General features: G+C 47.3%; 2 protein-coding genes across 2 annotated transcripts in view; one reads left to right on the plus strand and one right to left on the minus strand.

Moving 5' to 3' along the window:
* KRT80 (keratin 80, type II) overlaps window positions 1-5426 on the minus strand; it is an 82050-nt gene extending 76624 nt beyond the window's left edge. The window contains exons 1-6 of the mRNA XM_012653045.1: window positions 5043-5426; window positions 2896-3104; window positions 2216-2276; window positions 1200-1295; window positions 553-717; window positions 162-287 (exon numbers count right to left, since the gene is read on the minus strand). Of these exons, the coding sequence (XP_012508499.1) occupies window positions 162-287; window positions 553-717; window positions 1200-1295; window positions 2216-2276; window positions 2896-3104; window positions 5043-5426 (1041 nt within the window). The remainder of the gene's footprint in view (window positions 1-161; window positions 288-552; window positions 718-1199; window positions 1296-2215; window positions 2277-2895; window positions 3105-5042) is intronic.
* A 6419-nt stretch (window positions 5427-11845) lies between these two features.
* Window positions 11846-21055, plus strand: LOC105815061 (keratin, type II cuticular Hb5-like). The gene is made up of 5 exons (XM_012650190.1): window positions 11846-12007; window positions 17791-17895; window positions 19361-19569; window positions 20539-20570; window positions 20898-21055. Exons 1-5 carry the CDS (start codon window positions 11846-11848, stop codon window positions 21053-21055), a joined length of 666 nt encoding a protein of 221 aa, XP_012505644.1.
* The last annotated feature ends 325 nt before the right edge of the window (window positions 21056-21380 follow it).

Raw genomic sequence — 21380 nt, forward strand, 5'->3', positions numbered from 1 at the left:
TTGCCTTACCACCTGGGTCTCCCTGAGTGACCAGAACCAGGGGCTCTGCATGTACAATGGGCTGGAGAATGAATGTTGAGATCCAGATAGGGTACCCCCGGGGGCTGTGGGACACAGGGTGGACCCTCAGCCTCTCTGGTCTAGGGCACAAGTGACCATACCTGGCACTTGGCGTTCTCCACCTCGGCCGTCAGCCTCTGGATCATGCGGTTCAGCTCGTTGATCTCCTCCTTGGTGCGGCGCAGGGTCTCCCCGTGCCTGATCACCGTGGCCTTCATCTCCTCGCACTGTGGGAAGCAGAGATGCTCATGAGGATAAGGACGGGACATGTCGTCCATTCAGGACACCAGGGATGATTGTGCAGGTTGTGCAGTGCTCAGCCTGTGCCACCACACATGGCAGTCCTGCCCTGCCACCCCAACCTCAGAGAGGCACTTGTTTTCTTACTGTCCTTAGGGATCAGAATCCCTAGACTAGAGAAGCCTTTTCTCAGAGATACCTGCTTTCCCTCCCACTGCCGAGTCTAGGAGGCAGGTGTCCTGTGCCACTCACCTTGCTGCGGTACCAGGACTCGGCCTCAGCCCGGCTGCGGCTGGCGATGTCATCGTACTGAGCCTTGATCTCGGCAATGACGCAGTCCATGTTCAGGTCCCGGCTATTGTCCATCTTGATGACAACCGAGGTGTCTGAGATGTGGGCGTTGAGAATGCGGATCTCCTGCAGGAGGTCAGGGAGTGGTAAGAGCTTCTTAGACCAGGGCCCCTCTCTTAGCAGCCCACCCTCCCACGGTCATTCCCTATCCCCTGCCCCTGCTTCCTCCAAGAGCCCCGCTGTCTGAAGCCCCCTGTCCAAGTTGCCGTCTTCCCCATCGGCCCAGGGCCCTCTCCTTGCTCCTGAGGCCAGGGGCTGGAGGCTGGGAGGAGGAGGTAGAGAGTCCACGTCTGAGGCTCCAACTGGAACCTTTGGGTGTAGGACCAGAGTTCACCAACCTGGGATAATTGTCACCATAGTGGGCATGGCAGGTGAGAGGTCTAGCTACACTTCTTCACCGTCTCACAGTAAACCTGCCTTGGATCTCTCAACTCTGCTCTGTATTCCCCCCACCCCACCATGGGCTTCAGAAGCTGAAATGGTGGCAGGTCCTTTCCAGTGTCTAAGTCACACCCTCCTTGCTGCCCCTCTGCTCTGGGGCCCCTCACCTCCTCATATAATCGCCTTAAGAAGTCGATCTCCTGGGTCAGGGCCTCCACGTTGGCCTCCAGGTCAGATTTGCGTAGGTAGGCACAGTCCACGTCCTAAAGGGGAGAAGATGGCATAGGGTCTCACTGGGGGACAACACAGAGCTTTTGGTTTTTCCCTACCAGGGAGGCACACCCCGTCAGGCTAAGCAAATTCCCTGGAAACCCTCTTAGATGCCCATCCCAGCACCTGGTGTCATGGTGTGGTGAAGCCCTCCAAGCCGTCAGTGGGGTAAGGAGCAGGTTTGGGTAAAGAAGGGGGACCGCAAGGTTTCTAGGAAATTCCTCTGTACCCACTGAGACGATTCCTCTAGAATCCACATCTTGCATCTATCACCAAAACTTAGGATCTAGTATAAAATGGGTCAGTTCTAATGATGCCCCACTCCTCTCTGCTCTCATGGAAGGAAAGCTAGATCTGTGGTCAGAAAAAGAGGGTGCAGGGATCGACTCTGTCCCTTCTAAGCCAGTGTGACGCAGAGCAGGCACCTTAACCTCTGAGCCTCATTTCCTGCCAATAACCCCTGCCGTCCACACACTAAGGTGTTGGAAGGGCCCAGCAAGAGTCCCTGTGATGGCCCTTGTGCAGAGCCAAGCTTGGGAGGGGACAAGTAATGGTTGCCGTTCATGCCAGTGTCTTCTAGCTGTTGCTGGCCTGAGGTTGTGGCCATTCCCTAGCATTCATAGATATTTATCGAATGTCCCCTCTATGCGGGCACAAGGATGAAGGAAGTGGGAAGCCAGTGGCCAGATGGGAGCAAACTTGGATGGGGCAGAATATTGCCCTGCTTGAAGCAGGCAGCGTGCTACGCGGTCAGAGGCTGCCCAGGGAGCACTGGACCGTTTGGTGAGGAGTAGGGAAGAAGTTGGGCCATGTGACTTTAGGGAGTCACTCAGCCTCTCAGAATTACGGAGATCTCCCTTCTACCTCTGCCTTTGGTTCTGAGTTAGGGGACAAGTGTTCTGGGGTCACTCACCTTCTTCAGGGCCACAAATTCATTCTCAGCAGTGGCTCTTAGTGCCACCTCCTCTTCATACCTGAGAACAAGGCACACAAGTCTCAGATTTGGGAGAAGAAAAGAGAATGAATGCCCAGACAAGCATACTCCAGGAACTGGATATTTTGGAGGTGGTCGCAGACTCAAAAAACTGTGGGACTAGAAGGGACCGTGTCCTTCCCTTTCTTCCAGGCATTCAAACCAACCCATGTCGCCCGAAGCTCTTCCTGTTTCAGGGACTCTCCTTCGTGATGCCAGTGTGAGGGGCAGTGCCTGGCACATGTTCAAAGACCTCCTCTTTGCTTTTGGATTGTAACTCCCTGGGCGACAGGAACCCTGCTCTAGTTCTGGTACACTTTCTTTCCCCTCCTTCTTACTTTCTTACTCCTTCGCCACTCAGGGCCTAACACAGCATCTGGAACATCCAGTAGATACTCAAAAAATGTTTGATGAATTAGTAAAATAAATGCATAATGATGAGGTAGCTGGAGCAGCTCAAAATCTCTCCAGTGTTCAAACTTCCAGCCCAGAAAAGAAAATCCTCCCCCCACCACAGGCTTATTGTCACTGACTTCTTCCTTTTGTGGTCTAACCTAAATCTATCTTGCTTTGACTCAATCTCATTTAGTTTCTCCAAACCCTCCTTCCACCACACTCACTTCTTCTTGTAGCCCTCCAGCACCTCCTGCACATGGTTGAGCTCCGAGGCCAGCCTCCCGCTGTCGGCCTCCACGCACTCGGCCTCCCGCTTCAGCGTCTCGATGTAGCCATTGAACAGGGGCTCTAGGTTGCTCTCGCAGCACTGGCGGTTCTGGTAGAACTGCCACTTGGTCTCCAGCAGCTTGTTCTGCTGCTCCAGGAAGCGCACCTGGGGTGGAGGTGGGAGAAAAGTCGGTGGGAGGAGCCAATATCCCCAGCCCTCCTTGCAGAACAGCCAGAGTCAAGACAGAACTAGCAGCAAGATGTGCAGAGGCAAGGGGTGGACCTCATGGCCCCTGCTGGCCTCTCCCGGCCTGAGGATGCACCTGGAGCATCCTTGTGTCATGATTGCATATTCGGGCCGGAGCGAGGGTCTGTCCGGGTGGGCCTGGATGGGGTAAGTGAGAAACTGAGAGGTGTGTGCGCTGTGCTGGGTTACTATTGGGCTAGGGGGGCAGGTAGCAGTAGGGGATAGTGACAATCAGGGAAGGCTTCCTGGAGGAAAGGAATGCAGAGCAGTGTTGGGAGGAATAGAGAAGGAAGAAAGCCTTTCACTCTAAGCTCCCTCAGGGCAGGGCCCATGGTTTGTTGCTTGATGTCCCCAGTGGCCAGCCCAGGGCTTGGCGAGCAGTTGGTTGAATGGATGGTCTGGGTGGGAAGGGCTGCCTAGCTGGGCAGATCAAGGAGGTTGGGCTCTCACCAACAGTGTGCCTGAGGCCTGAGGAGGCATGGGGGAATGTGGGGTGTGGTCCTGGGTGGCCTAAACTTGTATGTTGGATGCTATGTTGTATGTCTCTGGAGGCCAGGCAGGTAATGTGAATGGGGGAAGGATCTGGGGTGCAGGGAGGGTGAGGACTGTAGGGAAGTGAGGCATGCACAATTTTCCTGGAAATTGTTCAAACTAGAGAGAGACAATGGCCAGAAAGGATATCAGCAAACAAAACTAGGTCCCTTGTCCTCGAGTTTTCCATTTCTCCTACATTTTAGTTAGAGATGAGATGTCTCCCTGCCTTTTAGTTCTGGGATCCTTTTCATCCAACTCCATGAGTGCAGCAGGGAATTCCCAGGTTGGAACTTCCAGAAATGGAAGACTCCAGAATGGGGACTGCTGATATTATATGGGATAATTTTAGGTGGCTTTGGCTCACAGGGTCTCATGGCTGCCTTGGCCCCGCATCTTCCCTTTCAAAGTCACAGCCAGCTCACACACTGCACCACACACAGTCCTGCGGGGGAGAACACTGGGGTGCAGAGGGGAAGTCACTGCCCAGAGGAGGAACTGGGTGTAGCGCCCAGGCCACCTGCTCCTGAGCCAGGGACCATTCCATATTGCTCTCCTTGGCTACCTTTCCAGGGTGCAGTGCCTGCCAAGGCGGACCAGACCCTGCTGGAGGCAGTGGGTCAGCTGGGGACCCCAGCTTTGGACGTTCTAGCCCAGGGCTGGACAGTTGGAGAGGGCCTGGGCCCGGAGTCCTGCTCTGCTCTGGTACCCACTCTGTGTGGGCACTTGGGCGGGCCCCTGGCCCTGGCCCTGCCTCCTTTCTCTCTGTGCACACTCAAAGCACTGGGCTGGCAGTGGCGTCAATTCCCAAATGTAAACCCTTTACTGGCTGACTTCAGGATTCCGCCATCCCATATACTATTTTATGCATGATTTATCTATAAAAGGATTCCCCTAATTTTTACACTTTTGGGGTTAAAGGAGTAACTTCACGTTACCACCAGAGTTGTAAAACCAATATGATTAGGCACACATGGAAGGAAGTTACAGAACATTACATTCTAACTGAAACTGTTGTCCCAGAAAGCTCTGAACCTGAGGCTTGCTCTGTTTATGAAAGGTGGGAGAGAGTATTAGAGAGATGCTAAAGACATTAGCACCCAAGGAGATTTTCTTCACCTAATCTTAAGAATTGAAATAGACATGAAAGAAGAATTTTCTCATTAGGTGTTTCGATGATATTTACTACTATGGGTCCCAACCACCTAAAATTATCATATAAAATGTCAGCGGTCCCCATTCCCCATTTCTAGAGAGACTGTCCTGGGAATTCCATCTCCTCCCAGGACCTCCAGGTTCAGGAAGGGTGTGATCCAGGACACCCACCTTGTCGATGAAGGCAGCAAACCTGCTGTTGAGGCACTTGATCTGCTCCTTCTCCTCGTGCTTGACGCACTGCGCATTGGGGTCGATTTCCAGGTTGAGGGGCGTGAGGAGGGTCTCGTTGACCGACACGGTGGTGATGCAGGGGGCGCTGGGCCCGCACACGCCCCCGGAGCGGTAGCCGAAGCTGCGTCCGCTGGAGCCAGCGCGGAAGCCCCCGCAGACGCTGTGGCTGCCAAAGTTCCCCGGGAGGCCGCGGTAGCAGGAGATGCCGCGGTAGGGGGCGGCGGTGATGCAGCAGCGGCCAGGCTGGGGTCCACAGGCCGAGAGGCAGCTGAAGGCGCGGACCCCGCAGGGGGCGCCGGGGCGGGAGGACAGACAGGACATGGTGCCGTGGCGCAGGCAGTGGCGGGCGGCTGGACCTCAAGCGCGCGCTGCGCCTTTTATGGCCCACCCGCGGGCCCGGGGAGGGAGCTCGCGGCCTCGGCGTTTATGAGCTTGGAGGGCTCGGCCCTCGCGCCTCGAGAGCAGGGAATCAAAGTGGGCCGGCGGCCCAGCCGCCTCCATAAAACGGCGTTCGCCTCCTGCCCGCGCTTTATGGGGCCGGGAAGAGCCCGGTCAGCTCAGCGGGTCGTGCGCCGCGGGCGGAGCCCCTATGCCCGTCTGCCGGACGGCCTGGGGAGCACTGAGTCCCTGGCTTGTCCCCAGGCGGGGCGGCTGGGCACACCCGGCCCCGACGTCGGTGCAGCCCCGCGCCCCGCCCTGCCGGCTGGGGAAGCCTTGGCCTCAGTTAATCCCCGCACGGTGTCCAGGGCGAGTGTGTGCGTGCATGTGGAGACGGAGGGGCCTCTGAAGTCACTCCTGCAGCTTCATGGCATGACCTTGGACAGATGAATAACCTTTCTGAGCCTGTTTCCTCACATGCAAAATAGGGGTGACAATAGTAATCATCTGAGAGTTGCTGGATCTAATGAGATAATGGACCAGAAGCACTTAGGGCCCTACCTAGCACTTAATAGATTGAGTCCCATAAATGTTTGTTTGTTTATTTATTTATTTGTTCTATTTATTCTATTGTTATTAATTTGTCAGTCATCCTGTGTCCCTTTGGGCAAAAACTTTCTCTTCTTTTTTCTTTCTTAGAACTCAGCTCATATCTCCTCTTCTAGTAAGTGTCCCCCCTACCCAGGCAAGCAATTGCTTCCTGCACCCCTCTCTGCTTTGCCTGGGGGACAGCAAGGGAGCTGTGTTTATGGAGTGTTCACAATGTACCTAGTACTGTGCTGAAGGCTTTTTATACTATATGATTTCATCTAACACCCAGAGCATCCTTCTGAGGTTCGCATTATTGTGCCTGTTTACCTGATTGGGAAGGGGAGCTCAGAGCGGTCCAGTGACTTGTTTAAGATCATACACAGACAGTTCTCCTTGGAGGGGTGGAGTTAGAATTTGAGGAGACTCCCCAGCCCTCCTTGACACTGTTCTCTCCTAGGGTCTGAGTCTTTGAGGGCTAATCAAGGGTTGAGTTGGAGGCAGGAGCACCCACTACTGGGCTCTGGGCTCTTAGAGAAATTGGTCTGATTCAAAGCCTCTCTGTCAACTGATGCTTGGTCATGGCCACCAACTCTAGAAGACCATAACCCATCACAGAGGAGGTTAATTATGCGTGCAATTATTGACAGAGGAAACCAGAGTGTACACTCAGCAGCCAGCATTAAAGAGAAGCATGCAAATCACCCTTAGCTTCCTTTGCTTTTAAATATGAGTTATTATTGTGCAAATGATAATTAAATCTTGGAACTCCAGAGGTCATCATAGCCATCCCTGTCTTTGGGCTGCCTGGCATCTCATTTCCAGGGAGTGCCCGATTGTCCCCTTTGCTGTCCTTTCCACACTCTCATGGGCTTGGATTCCTTTGGTCCAGCCTTGTTTTGTTTGCAGCAGTTTAAGGCCAACCTTAGTTCCGCTCCCTGTAGAAGACAGAGCCCAACTCTACAGTGTCTTGTGCATCTACCCTCAGCTTGAGTGGGAGTCACCAGCTGTGTGATTAGTGCTTGGCTTCAGGATTATGTATTTCTACTCCAATTTTTCTTTTAGGAATAAGGTTATTGGAGAGATCTTCCCTTGGTGTCTCCTCCACAAGAGGAAACGGACTCATCCTGAAGCGTGGATGACTTAAATTAAACTTAAGGAGGTACTCACATGATTCTTCTTGCTTGGACCCTTTTCTGAGTTTTGGTGGTGGATGGAGCAGACTTTCTGTGCTATCACAATCAATGAGGCTGTTAATAATCAGTTTTTGTCCACACATACAATTAAATGCATTTAAAATCCAGAGAGAAGAACTGCAGGCTGAGTTGTACTTGCTAAAAACACAAACTGAAGGGGATGGAATTGAAAGGTCTCACATCTAGACCACAGGGGTCCTCCAAACTGTTAATACTAATCCCTCACCCAGGCTTGGGGAAATATGCTCCCTGGTGGCCTATTTATTATTCTTGGAACTCAGGGTGGGCTAGTGGTGGGGAGAGAAATGGGCTGAAGCATGAGAAATTTCAGACATGATCAAGGACATACTCCTGCATAGACTTCTATATGAGAAGATAAAACCTCCATTCACAGTAAGATCTTCTAGAAATTATCCGCCTGCCCCTTTTATTTCTAACATGCCAGTCTGTTGATAAAAAGTTATCTTGGTTATCATGCCTCTTCTTTCCCTCCCAGTGAGTCCCGGGAGCCAGTTCGAGGCAGGGAGCAAACTTGCATTGAGCACCCATCAGGAACCAGGCTCGGAGCATGACGGAGGAGACTGCGGTCCTCAAGTAGGGCAGGCACCACACGGAGGACCTTAATGCAAAGCTGCAGGACGCCTGGCTGTCGTGGAGCAATACCCTGCCATGGGGACTTGGCAGAAGAGTGAGCCTCCAGTATAGGGGCCTGGGGCCAGGGGTCAGGGGGGAGTCCCCAGGGGAGATGACCCTTTGGTTGAGCCTGAAGAGTGTGAGGACTTGGAAGTGCTGAGATGAGAAAGGGAGGAGGATTGAGGCAGAGGGAATGGTGCAGGCAAAGACACGAAGCAGGGGAGGCCAGAGGATGTGAGGGGAGTGGCGGGCAGTTCACTTTGGCTGAAAAATAGGAGATGGTTGAGGGCGGGGGAAGATGCTGTAAGTAACCTAGAGCAATTCTATTATCTAGTACAACTTTAGCAAGAGAATTTGAAGAAAGTCTTATGTAACCATAGCCTTTGCAGTAGAATCTGCTATAGAGCCTATTATGAGGGATAAATGTCTAATCATTGCCTCATTTATGTTTACTCCAAGACATGGAAAAAGGGACCTAACAAATGATGCTCATCCATAAGGGTTAAGGTCTCCTGGCAATGTTCTTTTTACCTTATGGGTAGCAGACCAATGTTCTGTTTCTGACTGACCATGGGACAACAAGGGTACCGTCAAAATTCCTAACCCACATGGGCCTTTCGCCTTCCATCCATTAAGGCATGAGGTTGCCTATGTGTAAGGTTGGCCACGAAATCATTCACAAATAAAAGAATACCCAATGGGTGCACACAAGGCCCCTTTCTATTGTTCTATTGTTCATGGATACATTACTTGGAATGGTGGAATTAGCAGTTTTTGGCCAAGGATCTGAGGTGAAGTCATTAATATTACAAGTTAAAAGAGCACTATTGTACCCTGGCACATAAGTCAGTTTCCAAGAAAATCCATTTAGGCTTTTGGTGCAAATCTGTCTTGTGATATACTCATTCATCCTTGTTCTTGTATCCCATGACTGGGTTAAAATAAAACTGGTAGTGAGAACAAATGAGTCTAGAAGACTAACTTCATAAAAGGGACCACTAGTATAATTTGAACAAACAGATATGTTAGGGATGTTGCTAAAATTATCCAGTGGGTGGATTTTTTAGGTAAAGATTTGAGTTTGACGTGACAGATCCAACACTCTGCCAAGTTACCCTCAGAAGCTGCTGATTGTGAAATTCTAATTATACCATTATCCTGCCAGGTGAAAGAGGTAGGCAGAAGCAAGAAAAATTAAGAGAGGTGAGAATTTCATGATGGTAGAGAAATCTTGATCTGTGATCTTGGAAAAGCTGTCCATATCTAGAATACTGTCTGATTCTGTGGAGAAACTTCTCTGGTTAGCTTTACCTTAAGGTCTGCAATGGATGTACCATTCCAAGAGTCTGAAGGGGCCCTGTTGAGTTGTGAGATGGGACCCAAGGTTCAAGGCCCCAAAGTTTTGCTGCAGTGTGGGTGGTGAGAATAATTTGGTGTGGTCCCTTCCAATGGGGTTCAAGGACAATCTTTCTTTGATGTCTTTTCCAGAACACCCAGCTATCCTCAATTGGTGGATCATGAAAAGCTTCCTTTACCTGGCAAAAATACACTTTGACATAATGCATTAAAGCCTTGCAGCATTTAGCCATATCAGAGTTTAGGAGAGTGGAAGATACATGAGGTTCTATTATTAGGGGCATAGACCTTGCAGTAACTGTTTCGTAAGGAGTCAATCTGTGTTTCCCAGAGGCAGTGGCTCTGATTGCCATCAATCTGCAGTACCTTTGACCAAGGCAATCCTGTCAATTCAGTTAGCTTTGCCCAATGCTTTTGTTTTTGTAATACCTTATTTAATTGTTTCACAACTTGTACAGTGAAACAAGTGCCTCTGTGCTGGAGATTTTGCCAGGAATGCCTCATGAGGAAAACGCATTTTCTAATAACCTTTAAGTTACTATTATAACATTGGTCTTCTTGCATGGGAAAACTTCTATATAACCAGAAAACATGCATTGAAAATGATAATCGAATGAAATCCCTCTATAAATGTTCAAACAACTTATCAGGTAGAAGAAATGTACCTGAAGTTTTGATTGCCTTCCCAGGGTTATGGGTTTGACAAATCAAACATTGGTCATAAATCATTTTAGCAATTTTGGAACAGCCACTACACCAATTTTTTTTATAATTTGGATCTTTTTATCTCTTCCATGATGAGTCATGGAGTGTAGAACTTTTAATAATGGAAACTTTAAGGACTCAGGAATGACCAGGTGTCTGTCCAAGCTCTCCATGAGTTCACACTTAACATTTACATCCTCTTAAATACAAATTTTGTCCCCCCAAATTTTTAACCAATTCAGAGGCATAGGTTTTCATAGATAATTTGACTTGGATCAGGGGGTTCATTCAAATTGCATATCTTGACAATTTCAGTACTGGCTGACTTAGCATGAAAATCTGCCAAAGTATTTCTGAGGTATTTGATGAATTCTTATTCTGTTTGATGTCGGGTAGCAGTTTTATAAACCAGTCTGTCTCTTCACTGGAGTTCTGGGAATTCTAACCCAGTCCAATGGTATTATCTTATAAGGTTATCAGAAACCTGCACTTGCCAGAGTCTCTTCTATTCTTTCCATGAATCTCCTTGAAAAAGGAGCAATTTATGGAGGTAGCTGATTGAAAATGCTTTTTTTTTTTATTTCAGCAAATTATGGGTGTACAGATGTTTAGGTTACGTGTGTTGCCCTTGGTTCCCCCCCTCCCCGAAGTCCATGTTTCAAATATGTCCATCCTTCGGGTAGTGCGCATTGCCCTCCTTGTGTATACAAATACCCCTCCCCTCCTCCCTCCTCCCCCCTCCTCCCGAATCAATACCACTGTTTGTGGATGACAAAGACTTAGCATGGCCATAGTTAAAAATCTGATGAAAATTCATTATAACCAGGGAATGACAAGGAAATTTGTTATTTCTATGGCATACAACAATTTAGATAATAACTAGCACTATGACTGATAGCTTTATACATGAACTATTAGATTTCTGTAAATTTCATATAATTTCTGCAACAAATATTAATAACACATCCATATAAATATAACTGAAGAAGGTTGAGCATTGCTTATTATTTGATAATGCTTCCTATATAATTTAGCACATCAAATAAGCCTGATTAGTTCATATCTCTCTTTTACAAGGTGAGAGAAACATCCTTTTGATGTCCCAGGGGCCCAACTGAAAAATCCCAAAATTAGTTCAAGTTCAAAAAAAGATTTAATTTAGAATTTGATTTTGGGAAGTTGTCAAAAATATCAAAGGTTTCAAACACTTGTTCAAAATAGGATCACAGGTTACTGTGAAATAACAGTCATTCATTTGATCAGAATTGTAAAAAACTTTAAAAGACAAACAGAAAGTTAAATACTTGTAGAAAAAACATTAACTCTTTAATAGAGAGGACTCAGTTTTCTTAAGTTATCAAAGACTTAATAAAGACAATGTGAAGCATAGGGAATCTTCTTGATAAAACACAGAATCTTTGTTTCCTAGGCCAATTACCTAAAAGTAAAGAAAAACTTTTCACTATTTCCTATTAAGAGCAGATCAATATTCCAAGAAAAGTCTTGTTGTAACAGAGAGGACCAAATTCTAGTTTTGCATCAGTGCACTTTTGTTATTAAAGCTCAATTTTTAGAAAAACTTATAAATAATTCCCTTCTAATTTTAGCCAGATTGAGCACACATAAATTCCTTTCACAAAATTCATCTTCCACAAATCTAGAATCTTTTCTTTCCCATTTTGGAACAACCAATCTTTCCACTTTAGGACAAAAATTCCTCTCTTTCTGTTTGTTTGTTTGTTTTTTTTTCCTTACTGACAACATATCTTTCATGTGAGCTTCATTTACCAAAAACAAATCTTATTTTCCTTGCATATGGAATTGTTTTAATTACTATATATTTGTAAACTAAAAATAAAATACTAAGCCACCCCTGCCAACTGAATGGACCCCCTCTTGGCCCACATCACTGACACTTCAGTCATCATCAAGATGAACAACAGCCAGGATCTGAACGTGGACTGCACTGTGGCTGAGATAAGGGCTCAGTATGATGACATTGCCAGCTGTAGCCAGGCCAAGGCTGAGTCCTGGTACCACAGCAAAGTGGGTGGCACAGGACGTCTGCCTCCTAGACATGGCAGTGGGAGGGAAGCAAGTTATCTATTAGAAAAGACTTCTTTTGTCTAGGGATTCTGATCCCTGAGGATGGTAAGTGAAGGAAGGGCTGCCTTGCTGATGTTGGGATGGAAGAGCAGGACTTCCATGTGTGGTTGCACAGGTTGAGCACTGCACAACCTCCACAATCATCTTTGGTGTCCTGAAGGTTGAAATGTCCCATCCTGAGCCTTATGAGCATCTCTGCTTCCCTCAGTGTGAGGAGATGAAGGCCATGGTGATTAGGCACGGGGAGACCCTGCACCGTACCAATGAGGAGATCAACAAAATACTAGCAAACTGAATTCAACAGCACATTGAAAAGATAATTCACCAAGATCAAGTTTGCTTCGTCCCAGGGATGCAAGGATGGTTCAACATACATAAGTCAATAAATGTGATTCACCACATAAACAGAAACAGAAACAAAGCCCATATGATCATCTCAACAGATGCAAAAAAACATTTGATAAAAATGTTTTTCCCTTTCATGATAAAAAAAAACCCTCAACAAACTAGGCATAGACAGAATATATCTCAAAATCATAAAAGCCAAATATCATAGTGAATGGAGAAAAATTGAAAGCCTTCCCCCTAAGAACTGGAGCAAGATAAGGGTGCCCGCTGTCACCACTTCTATTCAACATAGTGCTGAAAGTCCTAGCCAGAGCAATCATGCAAGAGAAAGAAATAAAAGGATATCCGAATTGGGAAAGAGGAGGTCAAACCATCACTTTTGACAAAATCAATGGTGATTATATAAAGTGATGATATAATCTTGTCTAGAAAAATCCGAAAGGTTCCACCTAGAATTAATAAATAAATTCAAATCCTAGCACTCTGGGAGGCCGAGGCGGGCGCATTGTTTGAGCTCAGGAGTTCGAAACCAGACTGAGCAAGAGCAAGACCCTGTCTCTACTAAAAATAGAAAGAAATTACTCGGACAACTAAAAATATAGAGAAAAAATTAGCCGGACATGGTGGCACATGCCTGTAGTCCCAGCTACTCGAGAGGCTGAGGCAGAAGGATTGCTTGAGCCCAGGAGTTTAAGGTTGCTGTGAGCCAGGATGATGCCATGGCACTCTAGCCCAGGCAACAGAGTGAGACTCTGTCTCAAAACAAACAAATAAATAAATAAATAAATTCAACAAAGTCTCAGGTTACAAAATCAATGTACACAAATCAGTAGCATTTCTATATACTAATAACAGTTGAGAGTCAAATTAAGGACTCAATACTATTTACAATAGTTTCAAAGAAAATAAAATACCTAGGAATATACTTAACCAAGGAGATGAAATACCTCTACAAGGAAAAGTACAAAATACATGAATTTCAAAGGAGCTTTATTCATAATATTCCCAAACTAGAGATAACCCAAATGTTTATCAACAGATGAATGGATAAACTAACTGAAATATGGCCATACAATAAAATATCACACAGCAATAAAAAAGAATAAACTACTGATTCATGACACAACACAGATAAATCTCAAAAACATTATGCTAAGTAAAAAAAGTCAGACACAAAAGAATATATACTGCATATTTCCATTCATATGAAGTTCTGGAACTAGCAATGCTAATCTACAGTGATAGAAATTAGATCATTTTCAACCTGGGATGTGGTGGAGACTAATGGCAAAGAGGCATGAGGAAACTTTCTGATTATGGAAATCTATATTTTCATTCAGTGGTGATTATATTGGGACATACATTGGTTAAAATTTGTTGAATTGTACTTTTAAGATGTGTGTATTTTATCATATACAAATTATATCTCAATAAAGTTGATAAAATAATGCTTTAGAACTCATAAGCTACTTAGAAACAAACCTAAAAATATGTGAAAGACCTATGCCTAGAGAAATATAACATTATATGAAATGTTATTGGAAATAAAAGATAATAAAGAAGACCTAATTAAATGAAGAGATATACCATGTTCATGGATAAGAAGCTTTAATATCATAAAGATATTAATTCACCTTAAACTAATTTACAGAGTTGATGCAACTAAAATCAAATTCTGAAAAAGGCTGTACATAAGTCTGGACAAGTGGATTCTAAAATTTATGGGGAAGAACAAAGGTCAAGAATAGCCAAAGAACTGATGAAAAAAAATGGGTACTCTCCCTTTCAGAGATTATAATTTGTTATAAAGCTATAGTAATTGAGGAAGTGTAGTACCCACACAAAAACAGACACATTGACCAATGGAACAAAATAAATAGCCCCTAAATTTATATATAAATAAATAAATACTTTTGATGTACAATGGAGGTGGTATGGGAGATCAATAGTGAAAGGAAGGACTATGCACTGGTTCCAAATAAAATTGGATCCTTGTTCTCTATCACACAAAATCAATTTAAAACAAATTTAAATCATAAGTGTCAAAAGTAAAACTAAAACTTTTAGAAGAAAAAAGAGAAAGAAGAGAAATTCTTGCATATGTGCATCAGGGGACATGTAGAAAAATGTTCATAGTACAACCTTTGTAAGAGGAGTGAACAAAGCAAAACAATAACCAAATTACATAAAGTGTGGTATAGTCACACAATAGCATACTATAACCCTGTTGGAGGAATCTTAGTTACATAATGTTGAGTAAAAACAACAAGTCCCTGTGTGACACCTTTTTTATTGAAAAGAAAAAAGAAAAACTAAAACAAGTATTTTTAGATATATGCATGTATGGAATAAAACTAAAAAAAAAAGCAAGGGAATTATAACACAGCTTTGGGGAAGTGATTACCTGTGGGGTGATAAGCAGAGGCCAGAGTAGGACAGGAACATGGAGGTGGATGTCAATTACTAGTAATGTTTTAGTTTTGGGGTCAGTAGGTGGGTACATGGATATTTCACTTTCATGATATTATTATAGTTATTTATTATAAATAATAAAGGTTATATGCTATTTATAAGAAATGAATGTAAAATACAAGGGAGGACATAAATTGAAAGTAAAAGAATGTGTTAAGGTGATTGGTTAGATCAGACTGCATTATTCATAGCAGGGGTGAGTAATTTTTCATGAAACTTATTTCAGTATATGTGCATTTGTATGTAGGTGGTGATTCATAATATAAAATATATTTCTTATTTTGAATTGTGGTTAAAAAAAGAGTTTGACAGCTAGTATCCTAAAGAACCTCCTGCCAGCGGATATACACAAAAGAGTTCACGGCAGTGCCATTTGTTATGACAAAACAAAAAGCACATGTAAACTACTCATAGGAAAATGGAGAAATATCCATACATTGGAATACTACACAGCATTGAAAAATGAACAAAAACTCCATGCCTCAAAACAGATGAACCTCAAAAATAGAACATTGAGGAGGAAAAAGCAAGTCATAGAAGCATACAAACAGTGTAATTCTATTTATATAAAATTGAAAGGTAGGCAAACTAAATCACAGCTTAGCGATACACACATAAAGTAGTAGAGAAAAGTAAGGGAATGATTAAGATAAAAACCCAGGACAGTGGTTACTTTGGGGATTGGATGGGGTTATGGATGGACAGTGCTGGGACCAGCATGGGTCCCACAGGGGGCTTTGAAGGACTGGTGGGTACCAGAAGGATTTGTTTTATTATTGTTGCTATTTAAATCATTAAATGCATGTTGTATATATTCTTTGGCACATAATGAGAACGTTATAAAACAAAAGGAAAATACTGACAGCAGCTGTGTGCTCTAGTCTCTGCTCATTCTTCTAGTTTAGAGTCATTGCCTCACCTAAGATTTCCTGCTAAGTCTTGGGACTGGCATCCCCAGTCCCAGTTTCTGACCTTCCTGTCCATCTTCCACATTGCTCCCGGATAGGCCTTCCTAAGTCACATCTCACATCAGGCCACTGTCCTGCTCAAGCACCTTCTGTGGCTCCCCATTGCCCACTCCATAAGCCCCAACTCCCCAGCTCTACACATTTCCTCCCCACCTCAAGTAGCCTTCCTCTCCTCCACTTTCCTTCAAGGCCCACACCGGCCCAGGAATTTCCATTTTCCCATCTGGGCTCACAGTATAGCTCCCTTTGACCCCCTGCCTCTGAGGCCTCCCAGTCAGAACTCTGCGATTGTAATAAGGTGAGGTCACAAAGCCCCCAGGAATAAGAGGCCTAGTTCTCAGAGGCAAGGATTCTGGGAGCTCTTGAGCTGGAGCTGGGCTTTGGTGCACAAGAGAGGCTTGGAGGAGACTATAGCTCCTTCGTCATGGTGAGACTTGTCCACACAGCTCATTGGTCCCACTGGAATGAGAGGCCTTGGACTCCACCCAGATATGCTGCCCAGCCAGGCAGAAGTTACGTGTGCAGTTTTGGGGAATAGGAGAGGAAAGAGTGGGTGGTGGGAATACAGCAGAGACTGAGATGATGTTTTGCAGTCTGTCCCTGTCTGTCCCTCCACACTCCGTCTATCCCTCCACACTCTGTCTACCCTTGAAAGAAATTTGCACTGGGCTGGTGTGAACAGCTCCTCCTCTCTGGGTTGAGGGTGTGTGTGTGTGTGTGTGTGACTTTATCTGTACCTCAGGTGTACAGCAAATAGCATGGGCTTAAAATGCAGTTTGTCTTAGCCAGTGACTGGCAGGGTTCCGCACTTCCCTCTGGTCCCTACTTCCTTGCATGCAGTAGATGTAATGAGCATCAGCTTGCCCAAGGGAAACAGTGGAGATGGTCACAGCCACCCGGCCTGCTTCATAAGTGGTCCTGAGCCCCAAGTGTCAGTAAAAAGATTTTGACGTGTCAGGCACTGTGCAAGTGTGAGTTACTGTCGCAGGCTACTTATGCGTTGGCGTGTGGAGGCAAGGTGCAGGGAGGGACAGGGCCCGCCAATTTTATAGACAGCACTTCCCACAGTGGCCTTGGGTTTGGGGACAGAGCTGGAATCTAGATCTTTATTATTAGTTTTGATTAATAGCATTCACCAAGATAAGGAAATCCCTTCATAGTCCTAGATTTTTTTTTTTTTTTTTGAGACAAGAGTCTCCCTTTGTTGTCCGGGCTAGAGTGCCGTGGTGTCAGCCTAGCTCACAGCAACCTCAAACTCCTGGGCTCAAGCAATCCTCCTGCCTCGGCCTCCTGAGCAGCTGAGACTACAGGCACGCACCACCACGCCCAGCTAATTTTTCTATTTTTAGTTGTCCGGCTAATTTCTTTCTATTTTTTTTAGTAGAGACGGGGTCTCTAACTCCTGGCTGGTCTCGAACTCCTGAGCTCAAGCAATCCTCCCCGCTTGGCCTCCCAGAGTGCTAGGATTATAGGTGTGAGCCACCTCACCTGGCTGATAGTCCTAGATTTTTAAAAATATTTTTAAAATTAGGAATTACCACTGAATTTTATTAAATGCTTTTTGTGCTAATTTAGATGACCAGCTGTGGCAAATTATAATAATCAATTTCCTGGAGTTCAGTTATCCCTATTTCTGGGTGATCTCAGTCCAAAACCCCCCTCAACAGATTGCTGCCCCGTGCTGCTGCCCATCGTGCCCAACTTCAGGCTTCCTTTGGCATCTCTTGGCCTGGGGGAGCACCTGCCACTGTGCCAGTGAGCACATCGCATCCTCTCGCCACCCCTTGGCGTTAGGAAGGACTCTCATTGCCATTGCACAGGTGGCCAAACGGGTGCCGCCGAGAGGTTAGATGATTTGCTAGTGCCAGCAGGTGGACGGGTGGGTACTGGAACTGCTTTGCCCCGTGTGCTCTCCTCTGCCACCCCACCCCACAGTGCGAGGAGATAAAGGCAACTGTGCAGAACCACGTGCGGAGCCTGCGGCACAGCAAGGAAGATCTGAACAGGCTGAACCAGGCCATCCAGCGGCTGGCGGTGCGGGCAGACCACGCTGAGAGTCAGGTGAGGGTAGGAGTCGGGGGCGGCACAGTGGCGGTGGCGGGAGGGTGTCCGTTATTTATGACAACCAGACCAGACATCTTCCCCGCCAATCCTTGGAGTAGACAGATAGAGTGTCTCTTTGTGAATGTCTGAGCAAACAGCAGTGTGGCTGCATGTGTGTGTCGTGCTCGCCTTGGCCTACGACTCTGAATTTTATGCAGGTAAGCAATGAACATGAAGGTAAATATGCAGGAATACATATGCTTGTTTGTATATCGTTATCTTTTTATATGTGTATGTACATTTTTATGTCTGTGTTTTGTTTTTCTTACTTGGCATGAAATTTGAGCCCATCTTCAGGAATTGCAAGATATTACCTAGAAACCCAGTTTTCTTGGGTTATCTTTTAAAATGTGAAGATCTGACAGTGTTAACTGTGATTCCCAAATGGTAACATTTGACTGGAGAAGACAGGCCTCTATCTTCTCTCTCTTCTTCACACGGGGTATATGCTCCCTGGTGCCACGGTCCCCACCTCTCCCAATAGCTTCCTTTGGCTGCAAGGCAGAGGGTCCTTTGCCACTTATCACCACCCTGGCTGCACTGTTATGGTCCTTGTAGTGGAGAAAGGGTCTCTAAGTAGAGCAATGAACAGCTGAAAATGTGCACGAGGTCCCGGTGATTTCAGGAAAATGGGAGAGGGCATTCTTGTGACACTGGATACTGTTGATGTATGTTTAGCATGTGGCCTTCACCTTTTTGATGCTTCCAGGCAGGCCCCTGCAGAAATGCTTTCTTTCGCCCAGTCTCCTGGCCTCTTCTCTTTTGTCCTGGTACCCTCTGTCAAACACTCCAGCTCATGTCCCACCCCCCAGAGAGAAGGGCTTCTGCTCCCAGTCTTTTCTCACTGTCCGCAGATCAAGTGTCTCAGGCACAAAGGGACACTCATGGAGGATTTGTCTCCCTTGTCCAGGAACTGATGACTCTGAGGAGGGCTGAGCTGCTCAGGTTCTAGGGGGGCAGAGTGAGTGGGTGGGCCTGTTGGGGTCTCCCACCAGCCACAGCTGCTCTGGTTTCCTAAGCAGAAAGCACACCTCAGCAAGATAGGCATTTGTCATTAATTTTTTTCTCTGAGACTATAGGCTCCTATGGGGAATGGATATTCTTCCTGTTAGTTTTCCTTTTGAAACAATAACCCTAGTATCACCTGCTAAAGAGCATTTGATGCTTCCTGGATCCCAGCTCATATTAGGAGTGTCACCACACTAGACGTAAAAGGCTCTCTCACAGCCATCCCAAATGGTGGGTCCCAAATCTTCCCTCTGAGAGCAGAAGGGTGGGCAGGCTCTTTTCTTCCTCCAACGCCTCATTGTCACTCCAGCCTCTGAGAAAGGTCTGGTTTCATCAAGGGGAGGAGTGAGGGCCAAAGATGTCCTTCTGTCCTTGGTCTGCCCTTCGCCCCCAGTCCTGTGAACTAGAGACAACCAAGGAACGGCTGGAGGGTGCCTCAGGCAGTGCCAAAGGCAAGCTGGCCTGGCTGGAGGCCGCCCTGCAGCAGGCCAAGGAGGACATGGTGCGGCAGCTGCGCGAGTACCAGGAGCTGATGGTTGTGAAGCTGGGCCTGGACTTTGAGATCGCCACCTACCGCAAGCTGCTGCAGGGCGAGGAGCAACGGTGAGGGCTGGGAGTGCTTCAGATGTGGGCCATGGGGGGCGTGGGGGGAGTGCAGGGGCGTAGGGCAGCCACCACTCTCATCAGCAGGGGCGGGGTGGGGAGAGATGACCTGGGTATCCAGGAATTTGTTCTCCTGGAGCCGTTTTTTTTTACCACCATCTTACAAAAAGTCAAAGGAATGGGGTGACCCATCAAATCATTCACCCCAGGATCAGACAGCAGGGGCAAGTTTGTCTGTGGAGACAGTGGCAGGAATTAATGCCTACCCCATGGGAACAAGGTCCCCAGTGTGACGTGCCTTCTTCTCCACACTGCCCTTCTCTCCAGGCCTGGGTAAGGCAGGGTTAAAGAACAGGCAGACCACAGAAGAAAGGAGGATGGCCAACAGGAGTTGGGTATACCAGCTGCAGGAGGAAGAGGGAACCGAACAGTCACCATGCAGCAGGCATATTGCATGATCACCTCCTTTAAAGCCCACAAATACCCTGGCAGGGGAGGCACTATTATCCCCATATTACGGACAAGGAAACCAACTCTCAGAGAGGCTAAATGACAATCTCAAGGACACACAGGTAGAGAGTGACTGGGTGAGGCTTGAACAATATTGTTCAGATAATCGAGTTACCTTCGTGGTCTCCTTTAAAGGTTTACAATGCCTCCCTCATGGTCTCACCTTCCAAGTTCAGGTTAGGCCAGAGAAAGGGTAGATCTTTTACCTTCTCCCTCCACCAAGAAGTCATCAAAGAAAGGGAGTCATTTGCATTTAAGGCGGGAGGGATTGAGGTCAAGGGTCTGGAAGGAGTTTTGACTCCAAGGACAGTGGGGATAAGAGAGTCAAGGCTGGGCTTGCAGCGTGGAAAGACTGCTGGTCTGGGAGGGTCAGGAGTGTCTGTCTTGGAGAACGGAGGATGTCAGTCAGGCCTGGCAGGTAGATAGATGTACTCACCTGCTCCCCTCTTCTTCCCGCAGGCTTGGCCTGGGATCTGGGGCCGGGAGCGTGGGTAAGTAGACAACAGGCGTGGCTGGCCCCAGTGCTTGCTCTACCTTTTCTTCCTGGCCCCCGCAACACCCTCCCCTCCTGTGTGCGCATTCTCTCGGGAAGGGAGACGCGGTGTGTTTCTGTCCTTGTGTCTGGGACTGCTCCCTTTTTCTCCTCTCGCGGGTGATTCTGTGTGTTCGTGTGTGTTGGAGGAGGGGGCCCGAGGTCTGTTCTTTGGGGGAGGGTCTGTGTATCTGTCCGCCGGAGGAGATGTCTGCACGTCTGTCTTCTGGCGCGGGGCGGGGGCTCGGGAGGGCCTTCCTCCTTCCGACTGCCGCTCTCCGCTCAGCCCCGGGGACCGCTCCGGACTCGGGCCCCGCCCGCCCGCTCCCGCCCGGAGCCGACCCCGGCCTCCTGGAGACGAGCGCCCCTGGCGGCGGCTGCGCGCTCTGCGGCTCCCCTGGCTGTGCCAGCGACTTCAGCTGCCGCGGCTCCCGCGAATATTGAACCCTCGCGCTCCGGGGAAGACAAGCAACCCCAGCTTCTGCCCCCAAAGACTTGACCTTTTTGTCTCAGACGCCCCCTCTCATGGATCTGGCCCCCACCTCACCTGTCCCTCTTGTCCCTCACCCCGGATAGTAAGGTGTAGAAGCACAGCTTACAGACCCGTGACAACCCCGTCCCCAGTGCGGAGATAGCCTGGACGCTGGTGCCACTGCGTTGGCCTATGGCTTACCTGGACCCAGCATCCTCCCCCTATGAACTGCCCCCACCCTTCTTTTCCAACGACCCCTCCTCTGCAATAAAAAGTTCTGCAGGGGACTGAGCTGCC

This window comes from Propithecus coquereli, unplaced genomic scaffold (assembly GCF_000956105.1).
Source record: "Propithecus coquereli isolate 6110/MARCELLA unplaced genomic scaffold, Pcoq_1.0 Scaffold111, whole genome shotgun sequence".
NCBI classification, from domain to species: Eukaryota; Metazoa; Chordata; class Mammalia; order Primates; family Indriidae; genus Propithecus; species Propithecus coquereli.

What these genes read in the sequence shown, in the direction of transcription:
- LOC105815061 (XM_012650190.1), top strand. Translation starts at nt 11,846, where the DNA reads ATGGACCCCCTCTTGGCCCACATCACTGACACTTCAGTCATCATCAAG. An exon ending in AGTCCTGGTACCACAGCAAA is followed by an intron (nt 12,008 to 17,790) that starts GTGGGTGGCACA and finishes CCCACCCCACAG; the next exon opens with TGCGAGGAGATAAAGGCAAC. An exon ending in CTGCAGGGCGAGGAGCAACG is followed by an intron (nt 19,570 to 20,538) that starts GTGAGGGCTGGG and finishes TTCTTCCCGCAG; the next exon opens with GCTTGGCCTGGGATCTGGGG.